We start from the raw sequence: 27,677 nt of genomic DNA, 5'->3' as shown, positions 1-27,677 counted from the left end.
CATCATTTTAGTTATTGTTAGTGAAGCACGACACCTTTGTGTTTTGTTATTGAAAAAACCCACAAATGACAGGAAACTTGCCTTCCTTGATTTCTCTGCCCCTTTAAAATGTGGAAAACAAGATTCAAGTGACTATAGTAAAGGATTCTGAAGTGGACTAATTCAAAGCCACAATTAAATTTGCATCATTTGGTACAAAAAGATTGAAGGGGACAAAATTATGTGAAGCTCATTAACTCTATTAGTTTCCCCAAACTTTCTGCAACCCTTTAAGATCCCACCCCTGTATTCATTGACTAATCCTCTTGTGTGAAGACTGATAACACTTTGGATCATCATGCAAATGTTGATTGTCTTCTAAGAAAACAACTCTGGCTGCAGTCTATTGGTGTGTCTCTAGTACTATGCTCATTGATCAGCATGAGAATGAGCTGGGAACTAGACGGATATGGGATGTTTCCAGCACCGGCTCCAGCATCAGACAGAAGCAATGTTCACCTTCCAATGCGAGACTGGGATAATGCATCAGGTTCCTCTCTTCCTCCTGCAAAAGCTTCTCTGCTTGGTCTCCAGCAATTGTGCTCTGCTCATCAGAAGGATTCTTCAGCCCAGAGTCTGCATTTGCAAAGTCTGAACAACGCTTCTAGGATGGAACAGATCTCTGATGCTGCCACTGGTGATGTCAATGATCCTTCAACTCAGGTACTGGATAAAATGGACCCCAACTCTGCAGAAGACTGTGATGAAGAAAACACAGGAGATAAGGCTAAACAACGAGTGAAGAAAAAGAATTACCGAAGATACCCTAAACCGCCTTATACCTATCTTGCTCTCATAACCATCGCAATCCTTAACTCTCCAGAAAAGAGACTGAAGTTATCCCAGGTACTGCTTTATATGTTTGTAACAGCCATGTTTTAGTTATTTTAGATATTGGGGGAATCTCTGACTGGTTTCTAAATGTAACAAATTGGCTAAGTGTGCTTTATGTTTTACAGATTCTCCATGAAATCAGTGTCATGTTTCCATTTTTCAAAGGACATTACAAAGGCTGGAAAGATTCTGTCAGGCACAACTTGTCTCTAAATGATTGTTTTATCAAAGTAAGTCTGCCTCTGGTGCTTAGTGGCGATTTCCAACCATACTGTAAAACAGGCTTAAGACCAATGAGTAATTGAAAGGAATTTGTTTGTTTGTCCTTTATGCACGAGGAACAGATTGGGATGAGCTTGGTTTCATGTTGGTTGTGATTTTATTGTTTTTACTGGGCAGACTTAACACTGGCTATGTGTGGCCTTTCAATTCTGAGTCTATTGGAACTGATTATATTAAAAATCAGTGGAATAAACAAGAAATTGTATTATACCATTTCTTTTATATGGAGTATTTGGTTAACTGTTGATAATTCTGGGACTGAATCTTGTGTGAGAAATTAGCAGTACTGAACAGAAGGGGAGAATTTTAGGGGAAGTTTCCTACTTGTAGAAGAAATGTGAAAGGGTTGTGGGGGGTGGTGCAGCACAGATGCTGCCCAGGAACTTCTGTAGCTCTTCGGAAAATTACAGCTGACAGCAGGGGAAACCATACAAAAAAATCAGAGTCTTAAATAACATAGAAGAAAGAGAAATCTTCCTCTTTGTGTATACACCATTTCTGGGGGAGTTTTTTATTTGGGGAAGGGGGTGGTTTGAATTACAATTTTCTGTGTTGTTCCATAAATTCCTTGACTCTTGTTAATTTTTTTAAGTGATCTGAAGTTTGTCCTATAGATTTCATTGCACAGTGCAATGTGCTACATGACTGAATCTATATATTAAAAAGAATATTTGTTAAGAAAAGTTGGGGATTTACCGTGTAGGTCATGCAGTCTGCAATTTTCCTTCTGGGACTGCCATGCGTTTTTTTTGCATTAATACATGGAGGTGCTCAATTAGTAGTGGGATGCAATGCATGAAAGGCTACTGTGAGTTTTGAGTATCTTTGTGGCACACAAACAGCGCGGAACAATCATGTAGAAATGGGCAATTGCAACACCTGAGACTAGTTTCAGTGTAACCTCTAAAGGGGAGAGCTGTCCTATGAAAAGGCACCAGCTTAATCAAGTTTTTTAAAAAACTGACCCTTATGACAGCTCTCCTTTGGGGCCACCTGCCCCAAATGCTAATCATGACTCTGGGCCTCATTGGTGAGATGAAGGAACTTATTCTGAAGGACTTTTTTTCCCCTGCTGTCCATGGTTGATCTATTCTTCTTCACACATACCATACCCAGGAATGTTCTTTCGATCTACAGGTTTTTTTTGGGGGGTGGGGTTTCCAAGAGCTGGTAGTCCACCACACCCCAACTGGAGCTTTAACAGCATATCAAAAAAACAAATTAACTTTTTTTAAAGAGTGGTAGGTGCCTGGAATGCACACCTATGGAGAGGCGGTAGAGCCAGATACAAGTGATGTTAAAGAGGTATTTAGACAAGACACAAGAACAGGTAGGAATGGTGGGATAGGAGCCATGGGTAGGCATGGGATTAGTTTGGATTGGCACAGACGTGATGGGCTGGAGGGTCAAATCTCTGCACTACTGTTTTGTGTTTAAATGTTGCTGGATTTCCAGTGCTGTTTGTGGGCTACAAAGGCCAAAAAAGGGTTTGTTAAAAATCTGGCAGAGAAGCACGAAAAGCATCAGGCTGGCCTGAATGTTGCCTCAGCTGAATGATTCCAACAGTTATTGTATTTAGCAACAAACAAATCTGCTGGAGGAATTCAGCAGATCAAGTAGCATCTGTGGGAGGAAAGGAACTCCCAACTGCAGGGTTTCGACCCGAAATGTCGGACAATTTCTTCCCTCTCACAGATGCTACCTGATCCACTGAGTTCCTTCAGCAGATTGCAGATGCTGGTATCTGGAACAACAAACAGTCTCTTGTCTCCAGTCTCTGTTTTTTGTTTGATTTAGACGTTTTTTTCCCGCCTATTTGTGTGTGCCACACTAATTAATGAAAAGCACCTAAATTTATCAAAAATCCTTTCTCTCAAACTAAAATGTATTACAAAGTGGCTATTGGGCCAATGCAACTAGTGTTGCCTTTTACCCTTCATTCATCCAATGTTTCAAATGGCATTAATCCCCTCCGTTCCTATATCCCTCAACTCCATTTCCGTGTGCACAGGAGATTCACAAGGATATCACTGGTCCTGCAGGGCTTGACTTGTAAGAAGAAGCTGGATAGGCTGGGACTTTCCTCTATGGAGCATTGGGGGTGGGGGGTAACTTTATAGAGGTATACAAAATCGTGAGGCATGTAGGTAATGTAGATGGTCACCATCTTTTTCCCAGGGTAGGGGAGTCTAAACCTAGAGGACATAGATTTATGGTGAGAAGAGAAATATTTAAAAGGGACCTGGGTGTGGTGAGTAATATAGAATAAGCTGCAGAGAAAGTGGTAAAGTGGGTACAATTACAATATTAACAGGCATTTGGACAGGTACGTGGATGGAAAAGGTTTAGAGGGGTATGGGCCAAATGCAAGCAAATGGGACTAGCTTGGATAGACATCTTGGTCAGCAGGGATGAGATGGGCTGAAGGGTTTTCTGTACTTCTGTATAACTCTTTTGCCCTCTTTTTCCCCTTCTCAAGTTATTTTTTTTTGGGAATGTTTATATAAGTTATTTTGTTTTAGACCACAACTAGTTGGAGTTTTGAAATAAAAAGGCAGGTATTAGTAAAGATCATGAGCATTACATATCGATTACAACTTTTCCCCTGATGTAAAAGGAGGGCACAGTTCATTTCCTGTCAGGCCATGCCAGTGAGGAAGAGAAGAGATTGAATTCATAATTCTGTTGTGAAATGGTTTCTTCTGTCCTTTGTCTGAAATTCCACACACACGTGCACTTTGCATTCAAACTTTCGTCTGTAATCATTCATTGTTTAACTTTTAACCCTTAAAGTGCTAGGAACTTCCCTCTGCTTTTGAATTCCCCCACAATCACTCAACAACTGATCATTGGGGCAAGGATACTGATGGTGACTACCAAAGGTCTATGAGTGTCTTTTAAAAGTTGTAATGTTGTATTTTTTTTGTGGTACAATTTATTTACATTTCAGAAAATGAATATCCATCGAATTGCATATCATAAATGGCAAAGCAAATGGAGAATTTATGCAGTGCTTTCAGTTTGAAGTGGGAGCAGGCTACATGCATAGAAGTGATACAGCACTATACAGTTTGCATAACCTTGGCTTGTATTCTCTTCAGTACAAAAGTTGAGGAACGATTGATCAAAATGACAGATGATTAATATGTAACCAGTAATGGACAAAATCATAATTAGTGTGAAATAAAAAGAATATTTTTCATTGCATCTCTGGGAGCACTCTCACCTCTTGAATCAGAAATTTGTTGCCCAAAGTATTCTAGTCCACTCACATGGGTGCACTAGACTTTAACCAAGTTCTATGGGGGTCCCAATCTAGAGCTACTGTCCCAGGAGTAACCAATTATAATCACCAGCTTGGTGTAAGTTCCACTGCTGTGCACCAGCAACATGTCATAGGGAATGGCATCACCCTTTCTGTATCTGGGGTGCAAGGGGGATCCTGTGTCAAGTAGTTCCCAGTTGAATTTCAGAGCAACAGTAATGGTCACTATTGTGTTCCACTGGTGGAGGGAGGGGTGGTGGTGGGTGGGAGATGGTCAATTGAAGAAAAGGCTTTGAGTGTTTGACTTTCTAGCCATGTGGGTTCAAGACCCATTCCAAGGGCTTGAACACAAAATTCCACATCAATACTTGGGAGCAGTTCTGAGGGAGTGTTGCACTGTTAAGAATATTTATGTTGCGATGTTTTGAGGTCCAGCTGCCCCCTTGGGTGCAACTGATAGATCACATGACACCTGAAATGAGGTAAGTTATCTCTCAGCAGCTAACTGCTTCACATAGAGTTTCAATGTTACGCGTTAATTGACTGTTACATTTCCTATGTCATATAAAGAATGACTACACTTCAAAAAGATTTAATTGGCTGTAAAGAGCTTGGGGATGACCTGGGGCTATGAGAGGTGTTCTATAAATGCAAGTCTTTCATTCTTTTCACACACACATAAGTTACTAGGATTCTAAAACGTGTTCTCACTTCCATCCCCTGCCCCCCATGGAAACATCTCCTTCAAAAGCTATCAATGTTTTCAAGACTGAGTATTTAATTTTGCTTTTTAAAAATTGGGATCTGTTGTGTAGTATTTTTGTACTGTGGGGCAATATGGTCAAGAACTCACAATCACTAAACATGCCAGGATCATCTGCACATATAGTCATAGAATCATACAGCACAGAAATAGGCCCTTCAGCCCCCCACCCCACCCCCATCCCATATCCATGCTGCCTGTTGTACCTACCTGTACTAATCTCATTTACCCACATTGGATCTGTAGCCTTCAATGTGGTGGTGATTCAAATATTTGTCTAGATGCTTATTAAATGTTGTGAGACTATCTACCTTCTCTACCTCTTCAGACAGCATGCTTCAGATTCCAATCGTTTTTTAAAAAAAAATTTTCCTCCGATCCCCTCTAAACGACCTCTCATCTTAAAGTTATGCCCTCTTGTCTTTGACACCCCCATCATGTGAGGATGGATGGATTGGGGGGTGGGGGAATAGGTCTTGACTGTCCTATCTATCCCCCTCATCAGGTCAGCCCTCGACCTTGGAGTGCAAGTGCATCGTTAGCTGAAGGCAGCATCGCATGTAGATAGGGTGGTAAAGAAGACTTTTGGTATGCCTTCATCAATCAGAATCAAGTTTACTATCACTGACTTGTATGTCATGAAATTTGTTGTTTTGCAGCATCAGTACAGCGCAAAGACATAACGTTACTATAAATCACAAAATAAATAGCGCAAACAAAAGAATAACAAAGTAGTTTTCATGGATCGTTCAGAAATGTGACGACGGAGGGAAAGAAACTGTTCTAAATCATTAAGTGTGGGTCTTCAGTCTCGAGTACCTCCTCCCTGATGATGGTATTAATAAGATGTGGGCATGTCCTGGATGGTGCCTGTCCTTAGTGATGGATGCCGCCGCCTTAAGGCACTGCTTCTTGAAGATGTCCTTGATGGTGCGGAGGGTTGTGTCTGTGATGGAACTGGCTGAGGCACTGAGTACAGGAGCTGGGAAGTTATGTTGCAATTATATAAGGTGTTAATGATCCAGCACTTGGAGTATTGTGTACAGTTTTTGTCACCCTTTTATAGGGAAGATGTTATTAAACTAGAAAGAGGGCAGGAAACATTTACCAGGATGTTGCCTGGACTTTTGGTTGGGTGGGGTGGGTGGGTGTTGCCTGAGTTATAAGGAGAGGTTGCGTAAGACTAGGAGTCTACTCCCTGGAACACAGGAGACTGAGGGGTGACCTGACAGATATATAAGATCATGAGAGGCATAGACAGGGTGAAAGCACATGGTCTTTTTCCCAGGGAGGGGGTGCTAAAAGCAAGAGACCATAGATTTAAAATCAGAGGCGAGAGATTTAAAAGAGACATCTGGGGCGGTAGCTTCATGCAAAGGGTGGGGCGTATTTGGAATGAGCTGCCAGAAGTGGTGGTTGAGGCAGTCACATTAACAACATCTTAAAAAATCATCCAGATAAGTACATGGATAGCAGGGGTTTGGAGGACTACAGGCCAAATGGGGCAGATGGGACTGGCTCAACTCACACAAAATGCTGGAGGAACTCAGCAGGTCAGGCAGCATCTATGGAGAGAAATAAACAGTTGACATTTCAGGTTGAGACCCTTCATCAGGACTAGCTCACTGGGCAACATAGTCAGCATGGACCAGTTGGGCCAAAGGGCCTGCTTCTGTGATGTATGACTCTTGCAATGCAGGACATTTAGCAATTTTACTAGGCAAAATATCACATCAGCAATGAAACAATGGCTAGGTAATCTGATTAGTTGAAGGATAAATATTCTCCTGTACATGGTAGTGAGTAGCCTACCCTGTTGCACCACTGGATCATTAGTTTCCACCTGAAAGAGCCGACTGGGTCACCTCAGTGACTGACCAGTAGAACCCTTGAATGTGCAGCATATCCTCTGTGCTGAACTGGAGTGTTAGCCTGGGTTCAAAGCCAAATGGTTATCTTCATTTGGCAACTTTAACCCCTCAGTTGCTTTCTTAACATTATTTTTTACCTTTAGTGCAGGGATTGCAACTGGAATTTTGTTGATCTGTGTGGTTTGTTAAAATGTATAAACAGGGATAAGACATTCAGCCCCTTGATCTTATTCTTCAATTATCACATGGCCTATCTGCATCTTAACTTCTTGGTTCCATAACTCTTGGCATCCCTCCCCAAGCAAAAAAGTATTTGCCTTGGTTTTGACATTTTTCTATTGATCTAGTCCATAATCTTTGGTCTGTTCAGGAGCTGGGGAGGGGGGGGCTTAAGTGGTGGAACTTGGTATGTGAATGCTGGCTGTCGATAATGGCGTGCTTGAATGCAGGCTGAGAAGTTTGCATGGGAAAAATCCTTCCAAAAATCCCCTTATCTCAACTTCTGTCTGATTAAGTAGATGAATGGAGATAAATGATTTAAAAGCCAACTGTGTGGGAATTGTAAAAGCATGTTCCACAGAAATGCCCATCTCATTGACAGATATTTATAATCTCTTTAATTTAAAGGGAGTGTAAATTACTTGTTGCAAATCAAAAGCTGTCAGCAAATCCTCCATTCTGGAGTTTGCAAACTAGTGTAAAGTACCTGCTAACTGTACGAATCTTTGAGGTCTTTCCCCGAGTTTGACTTGATCGTTAATACCACTGTACAAGGGAATGATTTATCTTTAACCATTACCACATTTTCTACTAGGTATGTGAATTCCAATGTGAAATTCAGACTAGATAGGGACAGCTTGCTTGTATATTTCAATGTGTGCTGCCCACTTTACATCCAACCTAAATGTCTTTTCCAATGATTGGGGAAATCCAGACAAAATGAACTGTAATTTTTGATTGGCAATTTAATGTTAAAATCGCCTGCTACATTTGTACTAATGACTGGCCCTGTTTACTTTTCAATTGTTAAATATATATTTAAATATAGTTCAGAAAAATAAATATTCCCTTATTATGCCCACCCCACCTCAAAAATCACCTGGATAAATCAGTTTTTATAAAGCAATTTCATTATTGCAGTTGGTAAAAGTTGAAATTGGGATGGAAACCAGCTAGGTGGATATTGTTTATTGTACAAATAGGGAATATATAACTTCTTTGTCATCTGTTGAACTACATGTGAATCTAAAGCCCAGAACTACTAAAGATAGCAAGACAATTTAAAACTTGAGGTATTAACTGACTCAGTGCAGATATTGAGAGACACAAATTCTGCAGATATTGACCTTTTCAAATATGGAGTCTTTTTTTAAAAATCTAACCACTTACTCTGGCCAGTGCCCCAGTGAATTCCAACCCTGGAGGCAAGGTTGCAAATAGTTGGCAAGTGAAAGAAAATGCTGAGATCACCTGAGGAGTGACATTATCTTATCTGGGATATGTGTGGCAGACTAGCTCTTGAGTAGAAGAGGTTTCATGTGGAGAGTAATCAAAGTCCACGGATAGATGTAAGTAAGATTTCAAAGTGTGTAGAATTCAACATGAATATAAATGTTCTTTTATTAAAGAATGAGATGCTTGTTGATCATAAAACATTTGCAAAAGGCTATGGTTGCAGACTTTGCTTTGTCACTCACTGCTCAGTTGTATGGTCTCTGGAGCAGTTAGGTTTTATTCAGATCCCAGTCACGATAAAGACAAAGTAGGGATGGAACACCATTGCAAATTTGCTGCTGAAATGCCTGGCGTTCGCTTCCTGGTAATACTAAACCTTTGCCTGCAGTGAATATGCTAAATCCTTTTTATCCAGGATGGATAGTGACACAAGTTCCCATGGATAACAAAAAATGTGGGGTGCATATAGTAGCTGATCCCTCCATAGATATAACCTCCAAGCAAGTTACAGATTGTACGAGCAAGGTTCAGCTTGTCAAAGCAAGGTCACTTGGCTTTTGATTTACTGCAGCCTTATAGGGAGGAGATTGACTGGCTTCTGACTTTCCTCACCATCCACATCAGCTGGTAGGTAGTGGCTCCCACTGAAGCAACAAACAGCAGAGTTGTCAATGCAATTACCAATGTTCCTGACCCTGGCTCTGGCTGTTGTTAATGGTTCACTACTTGCCAACATGACATCAAATGCAGTCCTCATGGATACCAGATTGATATACTGATGTAATTTAACTGAAGAAGTAGGGTGGCAAGGGTTGATCCTTGCTTATTTCTGACTTTTTACCAAATGAGGGGCATCAAAAATCGTACCCACACCAGGAAGCAATTTAGTGTTGTGATAGGAGATTACAAGTTCCTGCTGAGTGATGAATGACTTGGAATAAATGGCCTCTCTTGTTTGTACTTTGGAGATGTAAAAGAATTTTTGCTTGAAGAGGAACCTCAAATGTCCCTCAATGTGTTCACTCCAGGAGGGAGAAATGTTATTCATTGGAACTGGCTGAGACTAATTAAGAGTGATGGATTACAATCTTGGTGACAACTTTCTGACAACACCAACTGTCAAGGGGATGAAAAGGAAAGTGATGGTTGGAAATTTTCTCAGACTGCCCGTCATACCAGTTTCCCTTCTATTGTGCAGTTTCATTAGGTGAATTTTCCAAACTGATGGAAGATGGATCTTAAACATTGCAGATCCTAGAAACATGAAACACAGCATAAACAGCTTCTATTCTGCTGTTGTAAGACTATTGAATGGTTCCTTAGTATGATAAGATGGATTCTTGACCTCACCATCTACCTTGTTATGACCTTGCACCTTATTGTCTACCTGCACTGCACTTTGTTTGTAGCTGATGTACACTATTCTGCATTCTGTTATTGTTTTAACTTGTACTAACTCAATGCACTGTTGTAATGAATTGATCTGTACGAACGATATGCAAGACAAATTTTTACTGTCTTACATGTCGGTACATGTGACGATAAACTAATTCCAATGCTGGAAATATTCAAGTTGGACAGTATCTGTAGAGAAATGAGGATAATATTTCAAAACCGATCTTGTGCATATGAATTAGTGGAGCCAATTTCCATTGCAGCCACTCAGACCTGCTCCCACCCATTGATATGATCATGGCTGATTGTAACCTGAATTTTACATGTCTGTCTACTCCCAGTGAACTTTCAACTTCATGTTAAGTATTTGTCTACCTCAGACTTAAAAATATTAAAAGAATCTGCTTCCACTGCTCTTTGAGGAAGAGGGTTCCAAAGACTTCTCAGCTCTAGAGAGAATTTAACCTTGTCTTTCTCTTAAATGTGTGATCATCTACTTTTAAACAGTGACCCTCTAGTTTAAAATTCCTCAACAGGAGACAGCTCTCCAGATCCACCCTATATAGACTTCTCAAGATTTTGCAAAATGGTCACCAACCTGAAACATTTAACTCTTTATCTTGCCACAAATGTTTCCTGAATCACTGTGTATTTCCAGCATTTTTATTTCTTTTTAAGAGTGCATTATCTTATTTTGCAAGTGTACATTGTACCAGCTAATTGATACTACTTCATGGAGGTCTGAGCCAAATAATCCACAAATTGCCATGGTGTGTTGTGCTAACTGATTGATAGCATTTCCTATTTTTATTACTAGTTCTGACAAATGGTGTAGGGCCTGAAATATTAATTCTGTTTCCCTTTCTACTTGGCCCACTGCATGTTTCTGCCATTTTCTATTTGCATTTCAGATTTTCTGTGTCTACAGTTTTGAGTTTTATTAACTCATTTATTAGCTAGTGTAGAGGCACCACGGGCTTTTGAATGTCTGTGAGTTAAAGAATGGAGGAGGTGGAAATTTGCTCAGAATTCTTCCTTAAATTAATTATTCTGTAATTCTATCTGATAAGTGTGCAATAAATAATTGCAAAAAGTTGGAATGGAACTTGACTGTGGAGCCTTAACTGTGAGCATATAATTTATTTTCAAAGTTGGCTGGCTATGACATACAAAGAATGAATGACCAGCTATTATTTGATAGCTAATGCTATTTGTGCTCTTGGTATAAGTTGGTGATTTGAAAATAAAATTGTGTTTTTTTTAAGGTTTTGAATGATCCTAAAAGGCCACAAGGAAAAGGAAACTACTGGACAGTTGATGTTACCCGCATTCCACCTGAAGCATTAAAAAGACAAAACACCTCTGTCTCGAGGCAGGATGGGAGGAGGTTTGCAGCTAACTCTACTGCGTATATCCAAGGTGGGATTTCAGGTCTTTCACCTTCTGAAGAAAGCAGCAAATCAGAACAAGTGTCAGAAACTACTTCTGCACCTGCAACTGCATTCCCACAGCAGGGCAGCAACAGGCTAGAGAATGCCTTTTCCATTGAAACATTGTGGAACAGCTTGGAAGCTTCTGCATCTGAAAAGGAGAAGAGCTACTCTGGACCCTCTGGACACTGTACACAGAGAAAGTCCTCAAATGAAGATCCTACCCAGCAGAGGAGATTAGAATTGAACCCCTGGCATCATCATCCAGTAGTGTCTGAGAGTCCTCAGTGCTCCTCCTCATTCTCTTCCCCACCAAGTGCCAATCGCAATGTCCAGTTTCACTCACCCCTAAGCACTTCAACTTCCAGTCCTTCCTCCATTGAGGATGACACCAATATTTCCCAACGAGAATCCCCAAGTAGACAAGAGTCAAAACGCCCGAGATTATCTGTGGAGTATGGTACATCTACTCCTATTTCCATCTGGGACAATAATTGCTCCAGCTATCCAGAGCCAGAACTTCCAGTAAGACCCTACATGCACTGGGAGTTACCAACTTCCTACACTAAATATCCCCCTCCAAATGTAACACTGCCACCCAGCATGAGTTTGCCATATTCTACATTCTTTCAGTATAACAACCCATCAAGTTTGTTGTTCTATCCATACAGACCAACACAGTTCATGGGCAGGCCCAATTGGCCCTTTCTGCCTGATCCATGTCCTCTGCCATCTTTACGACCATCATCTGTACTGGATTTGGACAGAATGTTGCAGGTTGTCCCACCAAATAAAAGTGTCTTTGATGCCATGTTCTGTCCTTCTGGTGTCATTGGCACTGGAGTGCCACCTGCTGCCACCAGTGTATTGAGGGCTCGATACATGCCATTTGATTACTGAGAACCCTGTCTGTATAAAGAAAGCAAGCTATATGGAAACTTTTTAAAAATAATGTCCAATGTTAAGAATGTTTTTATGAATGTTTGCACACATAGAACATTGCCTTTAACTTTTCATAACTTTTCAAATAAAATTTATGCAAATTCTTGGAAAATTATTCCTGGAAATCTTTTGGCATGTTTTGAGATCTCTCTTTCAAAGTGTGAAGCCTGGCATTGCATGACATGTTGAGTAAAACATTTGCATGTACTTGTATCTTACCTGGAATATACTCACCAATTGGAGACCTGCCAATCAGGTGATGCAAGCTGGGGCAACAATATTGAATATTTAGCCTCTGAGCTCAGTTTGTGGCTAAGAGTGGAGAAAACATTGAGCTCAGGTCTCGTTCCTCTGTGGCTGGATAGCATCCAGTAGTCATTATTAGTGTTTGTATGTGAACGATGATCATGTTGAGGGACTGGAGAGCATCGGGTCACTAGTGACCTGTATGCAACTGACGACTAGCAGAGAATCAATGGCATGCAGATTAAAACTGGAAGGACAATTTGTTTTGCCAAGTGAAAGTGATACTGATGCTAGCTTTGGAAAATGAACAGTAGTTCCTGGCATCTGTAAATGTGAGATGGTCAGAAATTACTTGAAGGCTTAAGTTTTGTGTCCATCTCCTGTATTGACAATTAAAGTTTTTTTTGTTTGTGGAAAGCTTGCTGAAAAAGCCAGCAGCACTCTGCTGGTTTCCTGATTTATTCAGCAGTGATTTGAAGGTGATTATTTTCATGTAGGAGTGAACCCCCTAAATCCCATGACCTCCTTGTTGAGCTCCCATACTTTTGTCCCTCTTCCTAGTACAAAACTTAAGACCTCAAAACAACCTGTTTTTCAATTAAAATTAAATCAATGTACACTAGGCTAACACACTAAAGGAAATTCCCTCTTACCTCTTAACTTCAGGGAATACAAGCCAAGTTTATGTAACTTTTCACGTTTTTTTTTATTTGCAACTTTAATGCAGCTGTTGACATTTAGCATTCCAATGAATTCACTGTAAGACCCTTTCTGTGATGTTGTTTAGAACTAATGCAATGCTCCTTTTCCTGGAATCTGTAGGAATGATAAAACAAATCGTGTAACTGTTGTTGCAAGCAACTAGGAGAAAAATTGTCTTATCACTTGGTTAAAAGGTGGGAGAGGAAAGGGCAGCACAGTGGTGCAACAGTTAGTGTCACTGGCTCACAGCTCCAGAAGACCAGGTTTGATTTGTGTGTGAAATTTGCACATTCTTCCTGTGACTAGGTGGGTGGGGTTCCTTCTGAATGTTCCAGTTTTTTTTATTGCCCATGTACCAAATAGGTACTAGTTGGTAGGATATGAGGGTATGTGAAGGTGGCACAACAATTGGAGGAGTGGGGGGGAGAGAATACTTTTAAGAACATAGAATAGTGCAGGCCCTTCAGCCCATGATGTTAAACCAATCTTTATAAACACCTACTCCATGATCAACCTAACCCTTCTCTCCTGCACTGCCCATAACCCTCTATTTTTCTTACATCCATGTGCTTATCTAAGAATCTTTTAAATGTTCATATTCCTATTGTATTAGCCCCTACCACCACCCCTGGTAGTGTGTTCCAGGCACCTACCACGTTTTTTTAAAAAAATGCCTACCTCTGGCATTTCCCCTAAACTTTCTTCCACTCACCTTAAACAGATATCCCCAGGTAGTGGCCATTGCTGCCCTGGGATTTTGTCATAAGAAATATGCAGTCTTCTTGCTACAAAATTTATGTTCATATAGTTGAAGTCCAAAGCAAAAGCAGGGTACAGGAAACAAGAACAAGTCAAACAACATCAGGATCCAGAGTTAGCATTAAGATCAAAGGCCTTTCATCAACTGGGAAAACTGAGAAAATGAGTGTGTTTTAATTTGTAAAGATAGAGAAGGAGGGAACAAAGGGAATTATGCAAAGAAAAGTGAACCAAAATTATCAAGGTAACGATTAATTTTTTTAAAAAATGGCAGAGATGGGTGAGAAAAAATATTGAATCAAAAGAGAGCCACCCACATCTTTGGAGACAGGCACAAAAGGTAGTTACTGGATGCGCTGAAGTTCAATGTTTAGAGTCCTAAGGGTTGCAACAATCGCAGATGAGAAGCTGTTCCTCCGACTTGCACTGGGCATCTTTGGAGGGCATAGATGGAGAGGTCAGAATGGGGAATGGACAGAGAATTAAAGTGACAGTGACTGGAAGCTTGAGGTCACCAGAGCAGACTAAACTAAAGATATTCAGCAAAGCAGTCAGCCAATCTGTTTGGTTCCTCCCGTGTAGAGGTGACTGCATTGTGAACATCAAACTCAAAACACTGTATTGGAAGAAGTGCAAGTGATTTTCTGCTTCACCTGGAAGGGCTGTTTCTGCCATTGGATGGTCTCTGATTTCCAGTTTAGATTTTTTTATTTTGTTACTACTTCAGGGCAAAAATGAAAAGTTGCTGATGTTTTCAATAACACTGAAATAATATTTAATCATGTTTACACTCTAGGGTTTTTTAATCGAACATGTCGGTTTGGGTGCTACAACCCAATAAATGCAAATGCATTAAAATCAATTGTATTGTTTTTTTTCAATTTGGCCAACCAAGTTGCTGATCTGCATGGTCTGTTCCCAGTCATCCCAACCTCTTCCATCTCTTCATGGATGTACATATCAGAGTAGCCATAATATGGTATAAATGAGACAAAATCAATCGAATGGAATTGGCATATAGTTTGGATGTAAATCCAATTTTAACTGCTGCACACCTTTCTTTTGAGAGAAGGAGAGAACAATATAATATTGTAATATTGGTTGTCAAAGAGATACAGCATAGAAACAGGTCCTTTTGCCAAATAAAGGATTAAAATAAGATTAGTGCAGATGAGTAGTTTATGAACATGGACTCTAAACCTAATTTCGCTGCAAAATTGTTTCCTAAGAAAGAAATACCTTCTACAATTTGGTTCTGAGTCCCACACTCCTATTGCTGGTCTCATCTTTTTTCATGCCAGTTCCCCATAACCCTTAATTCCTTGATCTTTCAAATAATTACTTAACTTCCACCTTAAACATATCTCATGATCTTACCTCCACCACCTTCATGGCAGAGAATTCTGGAGATTCAGTACTCTCTGAGAAAAATTTCTATGCACCTCAGTTTTAAATGACCAGCCCCTTATTTTGTAGCTATGTCCCCTTGTTTGTGACTATGAAAACATCTCAATATCTGCCCTATCAAACCTCCTTAGGATCTTCTGTGTTTGAATAAGGTCAACACTTATTCTTCTAAATCCCAAGGAATACAGACCCAAACTCTGTAGCCTCTCTTGATAGGACAACCCTCTTATCCCAGGAATTAACTGGGTGAATCTCCTTTGGGCTGCTTCCAATGCTACTATATCCTAGCTTGGCACCAAAACTCTGCAGGGTATTCCAGGCGTGGCCTCACCAACACCCAGTACAACTGTTAATAAATCTTTTATTCTTAAACAAACCTTTCACAATAAAGGTCAACATCTGTCTTAATTTTTTTATTAGACCTACCTGCTGTCTTTTTGTGATTCATGCACTGGAACACTTAAATCCCTCTGAACTTCACTCATTTACTGTTTCTCTCCATTTTGATTCCTCTTACTGAAGTGCATGACCTCACACTTGCTCACATTAAGCTCCATTTGCCAGGTTTTTGCCCAGTCCTTCTAACTATCTAAATCCTGTTGCAGAATCACAACACCTTCATCACAACATGCCTTTCCACTTACTTTCATATTGTTGGCAAACTTGGAAACTTTACATTTCATTTTCTCCTCCAGGTTGTTAGTGTAAATAAGAAGTTGGAGGCCAAAAACCAATTCCTGGAGTACTCCACTAGTTACAGCTTTCCAGCCTGAAAAGTACCCATTAACTTCAACTCTATATTTTCTATGTGACAACCAATTTTCAATCCATGCCTACACACTTCCTTCAATACCTTTGGATGTTAATTCATGCACCTGTCTCTTATGTCATTCCTTGTCAAATGCCTTTTGGAAATCTAAATACACTATATATCTGTAGGTTCCCCTCTCTCAAATCTCCCTGTCACATCCTCAGAGAATTTGAGCAAATTTGTCATACGTGACTTAACTTTCATAAAACCATGTGGATTGGGTTGGATTATATTCAGCTTTCCTAAATGATTATTTCCTCTTTGATTATTGACTCTAACATCTTGTCAGCAATTGATGTTAAACTAACTGGCCTGTAGTTTCCTGTCTTCTGTCTCCCTTATTGAACTAAGGAGTCACGCTGGCTGCTTTCCAATCTTCTGGGACCCTCCTGGAATTTAACAAGTTTTGAAAAGTTTTCAACCATTGGTTCCACTATCTCTAAAGCCATTCCTTAAAACCCTTGGGTGCAGGCCATCGAGTCCTGGCGATTTATCTGGTTTTAGCCCCCATGAGTTTCTCTAATCCTAATCTCTTGCAATTAGGGTTTTTACAAATTCCTCACTGTTATTTGAAATTAGTCTACCTATTATCTTGAGGATATTTGCATTCTCCTCCATGGTGAAGACTGATGCAAAAAATTGATTTAACTTATCTGCCCTTTCTGCTTCCTGTTATTAATTCACTAGCCTCGTTCTCTGATAATGGTGTCATGGCAGAGAGTAGGTGGGGCTCCAGAGCAAGGATGGGGAAAATTAGAACTGGGCCATTTCAGGAAAAACCCTTTTCACTCAATGGGATAGTGGAAATATGGAATTCTCTCCCCCTAGAAGCTGCTGAGTTAAGTCAATTGTAAATTTCTAAACTGAGGTTTTTGGCAGGCAATGATATAAAGAATTATATTGGCAAATCTATGAGATGCAGTTGACAAATAAATCAGGCATGGTCTATCTATGTAGACACAAAAGACTGGAGATGCTGGAAATCTGGAGCAGCCAGATGGAGCAATCCAGACCAAAGGTGTAGCCATGGGCACTCTCATGGGGCCCAGTAATGTCTGCCTTTTTGCTGGCTACGTGGAGCAATCCATGATCCAAACCTACACTGGCACTGTTCCCCAATTCTTTCTCCGCTACATTGATGACTGCATTGGTGCCACTTCCAGCACCCATACCGAGCTTGTCAATGTCATCAACTTCCACCCCGTCCTCAAATTCACATGGTCCATCTCCGATACCTCTCTCCCCTTCCTTGATCTCTCTGCCTCCATCTTAAGGAGACAGATTATCCATTGACATAGTCTACAAACCCACTGACTCCCACAGTTACCTCGACTACACCTCTTCCTACCCTGTTGCTTGCAAGAACACAATTCCCTTTTTTCAGTTCCTCTGTCTCCACTGCACTTGATGAGGCTTTCCACTCCAGGACATCTGAGATGTCCTTTTTCAGAAAACAGGGCTTCCCCCCCCCCCCCCCACTGCTATCAATGGAGCCCTCACCCGCTTCTCTTCTATTTCCCGTATATCTGTCCTCATCCCATTCCCCCCCCCCAGACATAACAGGGATAGAGTTCCCCTAGTCCTCATCGACCACCCCACAAGACTATGCATCCAACATATCATCCTCCGCAATTTCCGCCATCTCCAGTGGGATCCCACCACCAGGCTCATCTTCCCTTCCTCTCCACTCTCTGCTTTCTGCAGGGATTGGTCTCTCTGTGATTCCCTTGTCCATTCGTCCCTCCCCACTGATCCCCCTCCAGGCACTTATCCCTGCAACCGCACTAAGTGTTACACCTGCTCCTACATCTCCTCCCTTACCACCATTCAGGGTCCTAAGCAGTCCTTCCAGGTGAGTCTTTCACATGTGAATCCATCAGTGTTACTTGTTGCTCCCGGTGTGGCCTCCTCCACATCAGTGAGACCTACACAGATTGAGGAATCGCTTTGTCGAGCACCTTCGCTTCAGCCGCCGTCCTAGCCAGGTCTCCTGGTGGCCAGCCGTTTTAATTCCACCTCACATTCCCACACCAACATGTCAGTCCACAGCCTCCTCCACTGCCGAATTGAGGCTAGATGCATATTAAAGGAACAGCACCTCATACTCCACCTTGGTAGTCTGCAACCTGATGGCATAAACATCGACTTCTCTGGTAAAACTCCTCTCTGTTCCTTCCCTTTTTCTTCCTTATCCCACCTGGCCCCTTCACCCTATCTCTTTCCCCTTCCCAACCCTCTCCATCTGCCCATTCCTCCCACTGGTTCCCCTCACCACCTCCTTCCTCTCCTATCAGATTCCATCTTCTTCAGCCCTTTGTCACTTCCACCTATCACCTCCCAGCTTCTTACATCATTCTCACTCTCCTCCCTCCTTCACCCGCCAGTCACCCCACTCTTCTAGATCCACCTATCACCCGCCAGCTCTTGTTAAACCCCTCCCCTCCACCATTTTATACTGGGTATCTCCCCTTTTCCTTCTTGGTCCTGATGAAGGGTCTCGACCCTCCATAGATGCTACCTGACCCGCTGAGTTTCTCCAGCTCCTTTGTGTGTTGGTCTATCTAGGTAGAATAATAGACATACCAACTGAATGAACTACTCCTACACAGATGATTAATACCTTTACAACTCAGTTGAACAATACTTTCTTACCACACACTGAGGAGCAATGTCTGCCCATCTTCCTGAGAAAGGTAGGATCTACACATCACACACTGATGATTTTATGCAATAAGTATTAGTTTGCAATACAAAGGAGCCCCTCGGCACCTGTGTGGCTCTGGCCCAGGGACTGTAAGTAGCCTGCCAGGCTCTTCCCTTTTTATTTTGGTTGCTATTGATTATTTTTGCAAAAGAAAATGATACTTAAGTGGTTTATTTGGGCCGAAGAAAGTGCTCATGACCCAGCAGTCCCCAAATAAACTTCACAAAGCAGCAGGAAATTCTCTAGACTGGTAGACACATGGATGTAAGAAAAATGGAGGGTTATGGCCTGTGTGGGAGGGAAGAGTTAGATTAATTGTGGTGTAGGTTTATATAAGTCGGCACAACGTTGTGGGCTGAAGGGCCCGTACTGTGCTGTGCTGTTCTATATTCTATGTAAGGGGAAAAAGAATGGTAAGTGTAATTAGTATCTATAGGTGACACAGAGGCACGGCTAATCTTGCTGTTGCCACACAGATCTGGTGACTCGGGTTCAGTTCTGACCTTGGGTGTTGTGTGTCTGGAGTTTGCAGGTCCCCTCTGTAACCATGAGGTTTCATTTCACATCCCAAAGATATGCTGGTAGATCAATCAGCTACTGCAACTTTTCCATCATGTAGGTGAGCGCCAGAATTATAGGGAGCAGATGGGCGTATGAGAGATTAGGTAACAGGGAAATAATTGCGGAAATGGGACTGATGCAACGCTCTGAGAGCCGGCATAGACTCAATGGGCCAAATGGCCTCCTATGTTGTAAGAAAATATGAGAAATATGATCAATGCCTATATGTAACACAGTGGAACAGCCAGCAGAGCCACTGCCTCATAGCACTAGAGACCAGGTTTAATTCTGACTTTGGGTGCTGCTTGTGTGGAGTTTCCATGTTCTCTCTGCGACTGCATGGGTTTCTTCTGGGTGCTCCAGTTTCCTCCCACATCCCAAAAGTGTGAAGGTTGGTAGGTTAATTCCATTAAGACAAAAGGTTGGTAAGTTAATTAGTCACTACAGTTTTCCCCTTGTATATGGATGAGTGATAGAAACTGGGGTGAATTGATGAAAATGGGATTAATGTAGGATTAGTGTAAATGGGTTGTTGATGGTCAGCATGGAATCAATGGGCCAAAGGACCTGTTTCCATGCCATTTCTCTCTACGACCATGACTCTAATGATGGTCAGTCCCCACTCATCACTTAATGATATGAAATAACCAGAATCAACCTAACGCTTACCAACGCCTACACATCATCCAGTGATGTTCAAAACTTTCACATCTGCAGAATGGGAATCCTTACATCATTCACAGATGATCAATACCCACATATCACGCAATGCTGGCCAATGACAGATAAGACATCAGCCACTGATAGACAATCTTTATGTATCTTCCAGACAGGTATTTCCTACAATTCACACCCTTATGATTAATGCATACACATCAGTGACAGGCAATATCTGCACCTCTTTTATGGAAAAAATATATCAATACATGAAATAATGAAGATCACTCGCCAAATATATTCCATTGATAACCATTGGGAAATGCCTGGATATTTTCCAGTGACAGGTAATGCCCACACATTTCCCAAGGACAGTATCAATTCACCTCTCAAATGTGTGGAATCTACCCATTGTCCAACAATGGGCATTATTTTCGAAACATATCTCATGTCTTCTTTGATACAATTGTCAACATCATCTACTAATTAGACACACAATTGGATTAATGGTAGGCAGCAGAGGGTGATGGTGTAAAGTTGTTTTTCAGACTGGAGACCCGTGAATAGTGATGTTCCTCAGGAATTGGTACTAGGTCCATTGCTATTTGTAATCTATATCAATGATTTGGATGAGAATGTACAATGTCTCGTTAATAAGTTTGCAGATGACATTAAAATAGGTGGTGTCATAGACAGCGAAGATGGTTATCAGGATCTACAGAGGGATCTTGATCAACTGGGTAAGTGGGCTGTGGAATGGCAAATGGAGATTAATTTGGACAACTGTGAGTTGTTGCATTTCGGGAAGACAGATGAGGGTAGGACTTTCACAGTGACCAGTAGGGCCCTGGGAAGTGTTGTAGAACATAGCAGCCTAGGAGTACAAGTGCATGGTTCACCAAAAGTGGCATTGCAGGTAGACAGGGTGTTGAAGAAGGCTTTTGGCATGCTGGCCTTCATCAGTCAGGGCATTGAGTATAGAAGTCGGGGTGTTATATTGCAGTTGTACAAGACAGTGGTTAGGTCACATTTGGAATATTGTGTTCAGTTTTAGAGGGATATGGGCCAAATGCAGGCAAGTGGGACTAGCTTACATGGGAATCTTGGTCAGCATTGACCAGTTGGGACAAAGGGCCTGCTTCCATGCTGTATGACTCTATGATTCTACCAATGTGTAATGGCCATATATTGCCGAATCAGTGAAACTCAAATTCAAATTCAAGTTTATTGTCATATGCACAAGTACATTCATGCACATGTGCAATGAAAAACTTACATGCAGCAGTATCACAGGCACATAGCATCAGATACACAACATTCACAAGAAAAACATAAATTAACAAAATAAATTATATAAAATTATACAATAAATAAAACAATTAGAACAGAAAAAAGAAAACAAAGTTCATTGCAGTGCAAAGTGGTCAAAGTGTTGCTGTACTGAGGTAGTGATTAGGACTGTGTGGGTTGGTTCAAGAACGGAATGGTTGAGGGGACATAGCTGTTCTTGAACTTGGTGGTGTGGGACTTCAGGCTTCTGTACCTCCCGCCGATGGTAGCCGCGAGAAAATGGCATCCCCGGATGGTGGGGATTTTTGATGATAGATGTTGCCTTCTTTAGTCAGCTAGAAACTATTCACTGTTTGCTGCTGACACAGGGAGACCTTGATCTCTGCCCTACTTTAATACTGTATAATCCTCTAACAAGCCTAGTCTGCTGTACTCCTAGTGTTCAGCTTTAAATCAGCACGTCAACGTTAATCTAAACTTTTAGTAATTGTTCTGAAAAGGATTCTTTAATCTTGAGATTTACTCTCTAATCCCATCAAAAGATTCTGCAAATCACATTGCTGTCTCAGTTTCCTGGTCCAAAAAGCATTCACCAACTAAAAATACCCAAAGAAATAGATTAACTGAGATTCTTTTCATTGGTGTTGTGCGACTTTGTTGGTTCAGAATGGCTGCCGTATTTACTCACATGACAATTAACTTGCATTTATGTGGGGTCTATGATATGGAAAACATCCTACAATAATTAATAGAGGGACAAACAGGTGGTATGCAACAGTGGAAGTATTAGTGGAGATGTTGCAGATATCATGAGTGATCTTGTAATCTGTAGTATTGACTGTCAATAGATTGTAAACATATTGCCTATCAGTGGGGAATGTGAGAATTTGATTGTGCAGATGTTATTTGTCTATGAGAGCTGTGTAGGGTTTGCACATCATATGGGAACAGATATAAAAGTTCTGATTTGTCAGGCGAGAAAGTGGGAATGGAGTGAGATCGGACATTGTGTAGGCATCTGGGATGTGAGAAAGTATTGAGACCTCACTGAAATTAACAGCGGGGCCTTGTTTGTTTTTCTTCACCCCTCTTTCCAGTATGACAACCTGCCAGATTGTGAATCTGTCTGTATTCTAACAGAAAAGCCTGCATTCAAAAAACCTCACACTCAATGTCAGCAAGACCAAGGAATTGATTGCGGACTTCAGGAAGGGGAGGTCAGGAGAACACACACCGGTCCTCATTGAGGGGTCAACGGTAGAAAGGGTGAGCAGTAAGTTCCTGGGCATCAGCATCTTTGTGGGTCTATCTTGGGCCCAACACATTGATGCAATCATGAAGAAGACACGCCAGTGGCTTTACTTCATTAGGAGTTTGAGGGGACTTGATATGTCTCCAAAGACTCTTATAAATTTCTACAGATATACGGTGGAGATCATCTTGACTGGCTGCATCACAGCCTGGTATGGATGCTCCAATGCGCAGGATGGAAAGAAGCTGTAGAGGGTTGTAGACTCAGCCAGCTCTATCACAGGCACAACCCTGACCGCCATCGAGAACATCTTCAAGAGGCAGTGCCTCAAGAAGGCAGCATCCATCATTAAGGACCCTCACCATCTGGGACATGTCCTCTTCACTTTACTACCATCAGGGAGGAGGTACAGGAGCCTGAAGACCCACACTCAACATTTTAGGAACAGCTTCTTCCCCTCCGCCATTAGATTTCTGAACTTTCCATGAACCCATGAACACTACCTTGTTATCCCTCTTTTGCAATATTTATTTATTTTTATAACTTGTAGTAATTTTTATGTCTTCCACTGTACTGCTGCTGCAAAACAACAAATGTCATGATGTATGTCAGTGAAAGTAAACCTGATTCTGATTTTAGAGTCACAGCCAAGAAACAGTGAGCATGAAGGTCATGACTGGAGCAGTGGATTAGGGAGATGATATGACACTGGATCATACTGGTGGGCTTTGGATTGTGTGGCTTCCGATCTCAGGCTGAGGGTTTCTGACCCTGATTTGGGGTGAGTTTAGATCAGGGCGGAGGGAATGTATGGGTTGAAGGGAGTGTTGTCGAGTGGAATTCACTGAATATAATCATAGAACTCTTAACTGCAATTTCTCAGATTCCAGATAATGAATTTTGACCAGTTGAATTCTCACACCAATGAAAAACTCTTATCTGTTTAACTCCTTTGCATTAAATTAAACAACTCCTGCCTAACTCTGAAAAAAGGAATTGAACTGCTGCTGGGAGGATGGAGACAGTGGCCAAAGCTTGATTAACATGTCTGAGCACTGCCCATCCTGTTGAGTGTTTTCTTTTCCTGTGGATCTCTGCAAACAAAAGGGCCTACCTGCTGAGTGTAAACACAGATTGGGCAGCTACTGATATTCAGGCATTTTTACTCTATAGGAATTAAACTGATGCAAAACGTGGGGGGTCGGGGGGAGGAAATTACATTTTTCAACTTCATGTCGCAAAATCCTTCTCACAGACTTTCTTGGTTTAGTTAACCAACATTAAAAATTTGTTATTCTTTTAAAAATAAATTATAACTTGGCAGAAGATTTTGGTTAGAGAGAAGTTAATTTGTAATTAGCAGCTTAAATATTGGCCAGAATATTCATCCACCTTTGTTAATCTTTAAGAGACAGTAACATCTCTGCACCCCGAATTCAAGTGAGGAAGGTTCTTGGGAATTCACTTAGTTCTAGCTGATTAACTGCTACAGATCAATTGCATGAACTTAGGTTGTGTTACCTCAAGCCTAGAAAGTGAAGGAATAACCTGACTGAGAAGTTTAAAATGTCATAAATTGATAGAATAGAGAAGGACAAACTGTTGTCCTGTACAGGGTAATTAACAGAGAAATTTAGAATGGTGTTTTTCAAATCCACACGGCAAGTAAGAGTGCAACATGTTAAAAAAAATGATTAAATCTAGACCTAAATTAAAACCCAGACCTAATCCACATTATATTTCAATTTGAATGATGTTTTTTATTTCAAATATAAACATTATTCATCATAAAATATACATACAAAAAGAAAAAAACAATGCAAAACTCTTTACATTCTTAACAGAGACACAAGAGAGACTACAGATGCTGGAAATCTGGATCAACACACACAAAATGTTGCCTGACCTGCTGAGTTCCTCCAGCATTTTGTGTATGTTGATCTTTACATTCTTAGTGTCATTTGGTCAGTACATGCAGTTGTATTTAACACTTTTTAAAATCCATAGCACCATTTCCATTTACATGGTCCCCTGGGGCGACACACCCTATCATTATTTGAGGGGCTTCCACACCCGACTCAGCCCCTCTGTATCCTGTAGCAGAAGTGAGTGGTCCTTCCCCAGAGACCCTTTACATTGGCTGCACCAAACTTCAGTGAATCCCTCAGCATGTACTCCTGCAGCCTGGAATGTGCCAGTCGGCAACATTCCCTTATGGACATCTCATTGTGCTGGAAGATGTTGGGTTAATCAAGTGACTTATCATCTCTTCAGAGGTGGTATAAAACTTGATTTTGTTTGCTCCTAAATTGCTCAAAAAGAAGAATTTGAGTTTCAAAACAATAGATAATGTAAGGGTGTGATGGACATGGAACAGTAGCAAGAAATGACATTGAGGTACTGATCTTCCATGTTCTATTTCAATGGAATTAGAGCATCAAAGAATTCACCATTCTTGTTTCTAAAAGTTTCTTTATTTTCTCTAGTATTCAGAGAGCATCAGGATGTTGGAATTGAAGAGGGTGTAGATGGCTTAGTGGGCTGAAAATCATTCTGATTTTCTTGAGCTGAACGCATCTACTTGTAGTAGCAATACATTGAACTCTGCATCTGAAATGTAGCCTCATTGAAGTCAATAGCAGCATTTTTTGGAAGTAAAGCATAAGGCCTGTTTAGAATAAGCAGCCACTGTTGAAATCCTGTCCTTCGGAATTCATTGTGTCTAATGAAGCATCTGCTTCATTAAGGAAGCAGATAAGGAAGCACTAAGGAAGCATCTGCTCTAAATCCAGATATCTAGAGCGGCTGCATTATACTTTTGTTAGGATATTGTTTCAAGTTATGTTACAAGTTGAGACTAATAGCCAATTGTACCCTCTATTCTCCCTGACAAACTGCATCCATTTATTATGGGGAATTATTATTGCCTAGAACTTAGATTACATCCATTCTACCATGCTAAAATATGGCTGTTGTTCAATTGCATCCCACACACAAAGAAAACTGAAAGTGGTTAAAATCCAGCTTGAAACTTCATTCATGCAGAAACAAGTGATAAAGCAGGACATTAACCTCGCTCAGTTTCACAACCCTACTGCATTACTTTCACAGATCTCTCAACGGTACGATACCCATGGCAGCCATCAATAGTGACACATACTTGGAAGAGACGTTAATCTGAAAGGAATGGGGACAAGACTCTCCCATTCACTCATAAGGATATACTTGGTCAGTGAGATACATGCCAAGAGGCAGGACAGTAAAACAGGGGCAGGAGATCTGTCAAGCCCACTAGAAGATCCTGACATGAGGTGGTTACAATACTGGCCTCCAGGTTTGAGATACCCACACAATTGAGCAATTGTGAATAATATTTTAATATCTCACAAGGTGATCTATACTCCACTGCTTACACCTGCATATAGGAAGGCAGGAGACCCAGACTACCTGGGCCACCTATGTAGGCATCTCAAAGAACTGCAAAAAATGCCACCAACAATGTCTTCACAAAATTCTCCGAATTCACTGGAAGGATAAGTGAACCAATGTCAGTGCCAGACCTATGATCACTTAAAATGGAGAAGGAACATTTAGGGTAGCATTGAGAACCTCTATTCTGTGCATCAGAAGGATATGTAAGTGGTGGAAGAAATGCACCAACTTGAAAACTACCCACCCTAACTGTGCTGTCTACCATCACTGCTCCATTTGTGAAAGAGTCTGTGGTTCCTACATTGCCCTCATTAGCCACTTGAAAACCTATGAAATTGGAATGGAAGCAAGGTATCATTGACTCTAAAAGCACCCGCAGAAATGCATTTTATGTGGAAGTGGAAGGGTGAGTTGCTTAAGTCAGGTACCACTCATTAGGAATACAATATTGTAGAAAGCCAGTAAAGAAGTGGAATCAGGTTTTCATTCGGTCATGTTCTGCACACAGTACAGGAGTGTCTGGGCAATCAGCTCTGCTGGATGGCTCACATCTTCTCCATGCCTGACACTGGACTCTTGCCTCCCTGACCCAAGGCCACTCAAAGCAGGAACAAAGCAGAAAATCAAGGTCAGGAACAGCTGCTTTCCTACAACTATCAGGATCTTGAACTGACCTGCTTGACCCTAATCCTACCTCAGCAATGGAAGACTTTGGACCACCTCTTGCACTACTGTGGACTTGTCTCTGATAGTGTTCTTTTGAACTAAAGTCTTGTTTTTGCACAGTCTTATTTTTCCCTCTCTCCATTGTCTTGTATAATTTATATTCTGTGTGTTATCTGTACCTACTTGCCTGTGGTGCTCCTGCAAGTTTTTCATTGTGCCTGTACCTCACTCTACTTGTGCAATGACAATAAACTCAAGTTGATAACAATGCATTTATCACTTTGCTTTCTCTCTTCTGGGAGTACCAAGTGCAAGCACCTAGAACCTGACAAAATCACCCCATCAAGTTCCACATGTCCTTCATATCTGAAGATTCAGAATCAGTTTGTTATCACTGACAAATGTCGTGAAATTTGTTGTTTTGTGGCAGCAGTACAGTGCCAGACATAAAAATTACTTTAAGTTAAAGAAATAAATTAATAGTGCAAAAGAGGAATAATGAGGTAGTGTTCATGAGTGCATGGACCATTCAGAAATCTGATGGCGGAGGGGAAGAAGCCGTTCCTAAAACTTTTGAGTGTGGGTCTTCAGGCTCCTGTACCTCCTCCCCTATGGTAGTAACATGAACTGGGCATGTCCCGGATGGTGAGGGTCCTTAATGATTCAAATTTCAGAGTTCAAAATTTCAGAGTTTCCGAATCTTGCATCAGTCACTTCAGAATCCACAGAAGTTTAGTAGAAACAAATAAAACCAGTAAATGCTAGAAACACTTGGACGTCAGACAGCATTTGTGGGAAGAAAAAAAGAGTTCACATTTCAAGACCCTTCATCTGGCCCAAATTTTAATCAATTCTCTTTTCACGTCCCTGATCCACAGAGTGTTTTCAGCATTTTCTGTTTTTTTTATTTGCAG

General features: G+C 41.1%; 1 protein-coding gene across 1 annotated transcript; it reads left to right on the top strand.

Annotated features, from left to right (window-relative positions):
* Positions 1-648: 648 nt before the first annotated feature.
* foxh1 (forkhead box H1) lies at positions 649-12,234 on the top strand. Its single transcript, XM_052023464.1, has 3 exons — positions 649-885; positions 999-1,103; positions 11,170-12,234. Exons 1-3 carry the CDS (start codon positions 649-651, stop codon positions 12,232-12,234), a joined length of 1,407 nt encoding a protein of 468 aa, XP_051879424.1.
* The last annotated feature ends 15,443 nt before the right edge of the window (positions 12,235-27,677 follow it).

Source organism: Pristis pectinata, chromosome 9 (assembly GCF_009764475.1).
Source record: "Pristis pectinata isolate sPriPec2 chromosome 9, sPriPec2.1.pri, whole genome shotgun sequence".
Classification (NCBI taxonomy): Eukaryota; Metazoa; Chordata; class Chondrichthyes; order Rhinopristiformes; family Pristidae; genus Pristis; species Pristis pectinata.
Note: the sequence above shows the minus strand (reverse complement) of the source record. Positions and strands in the feature narration are given on the sequence as shown.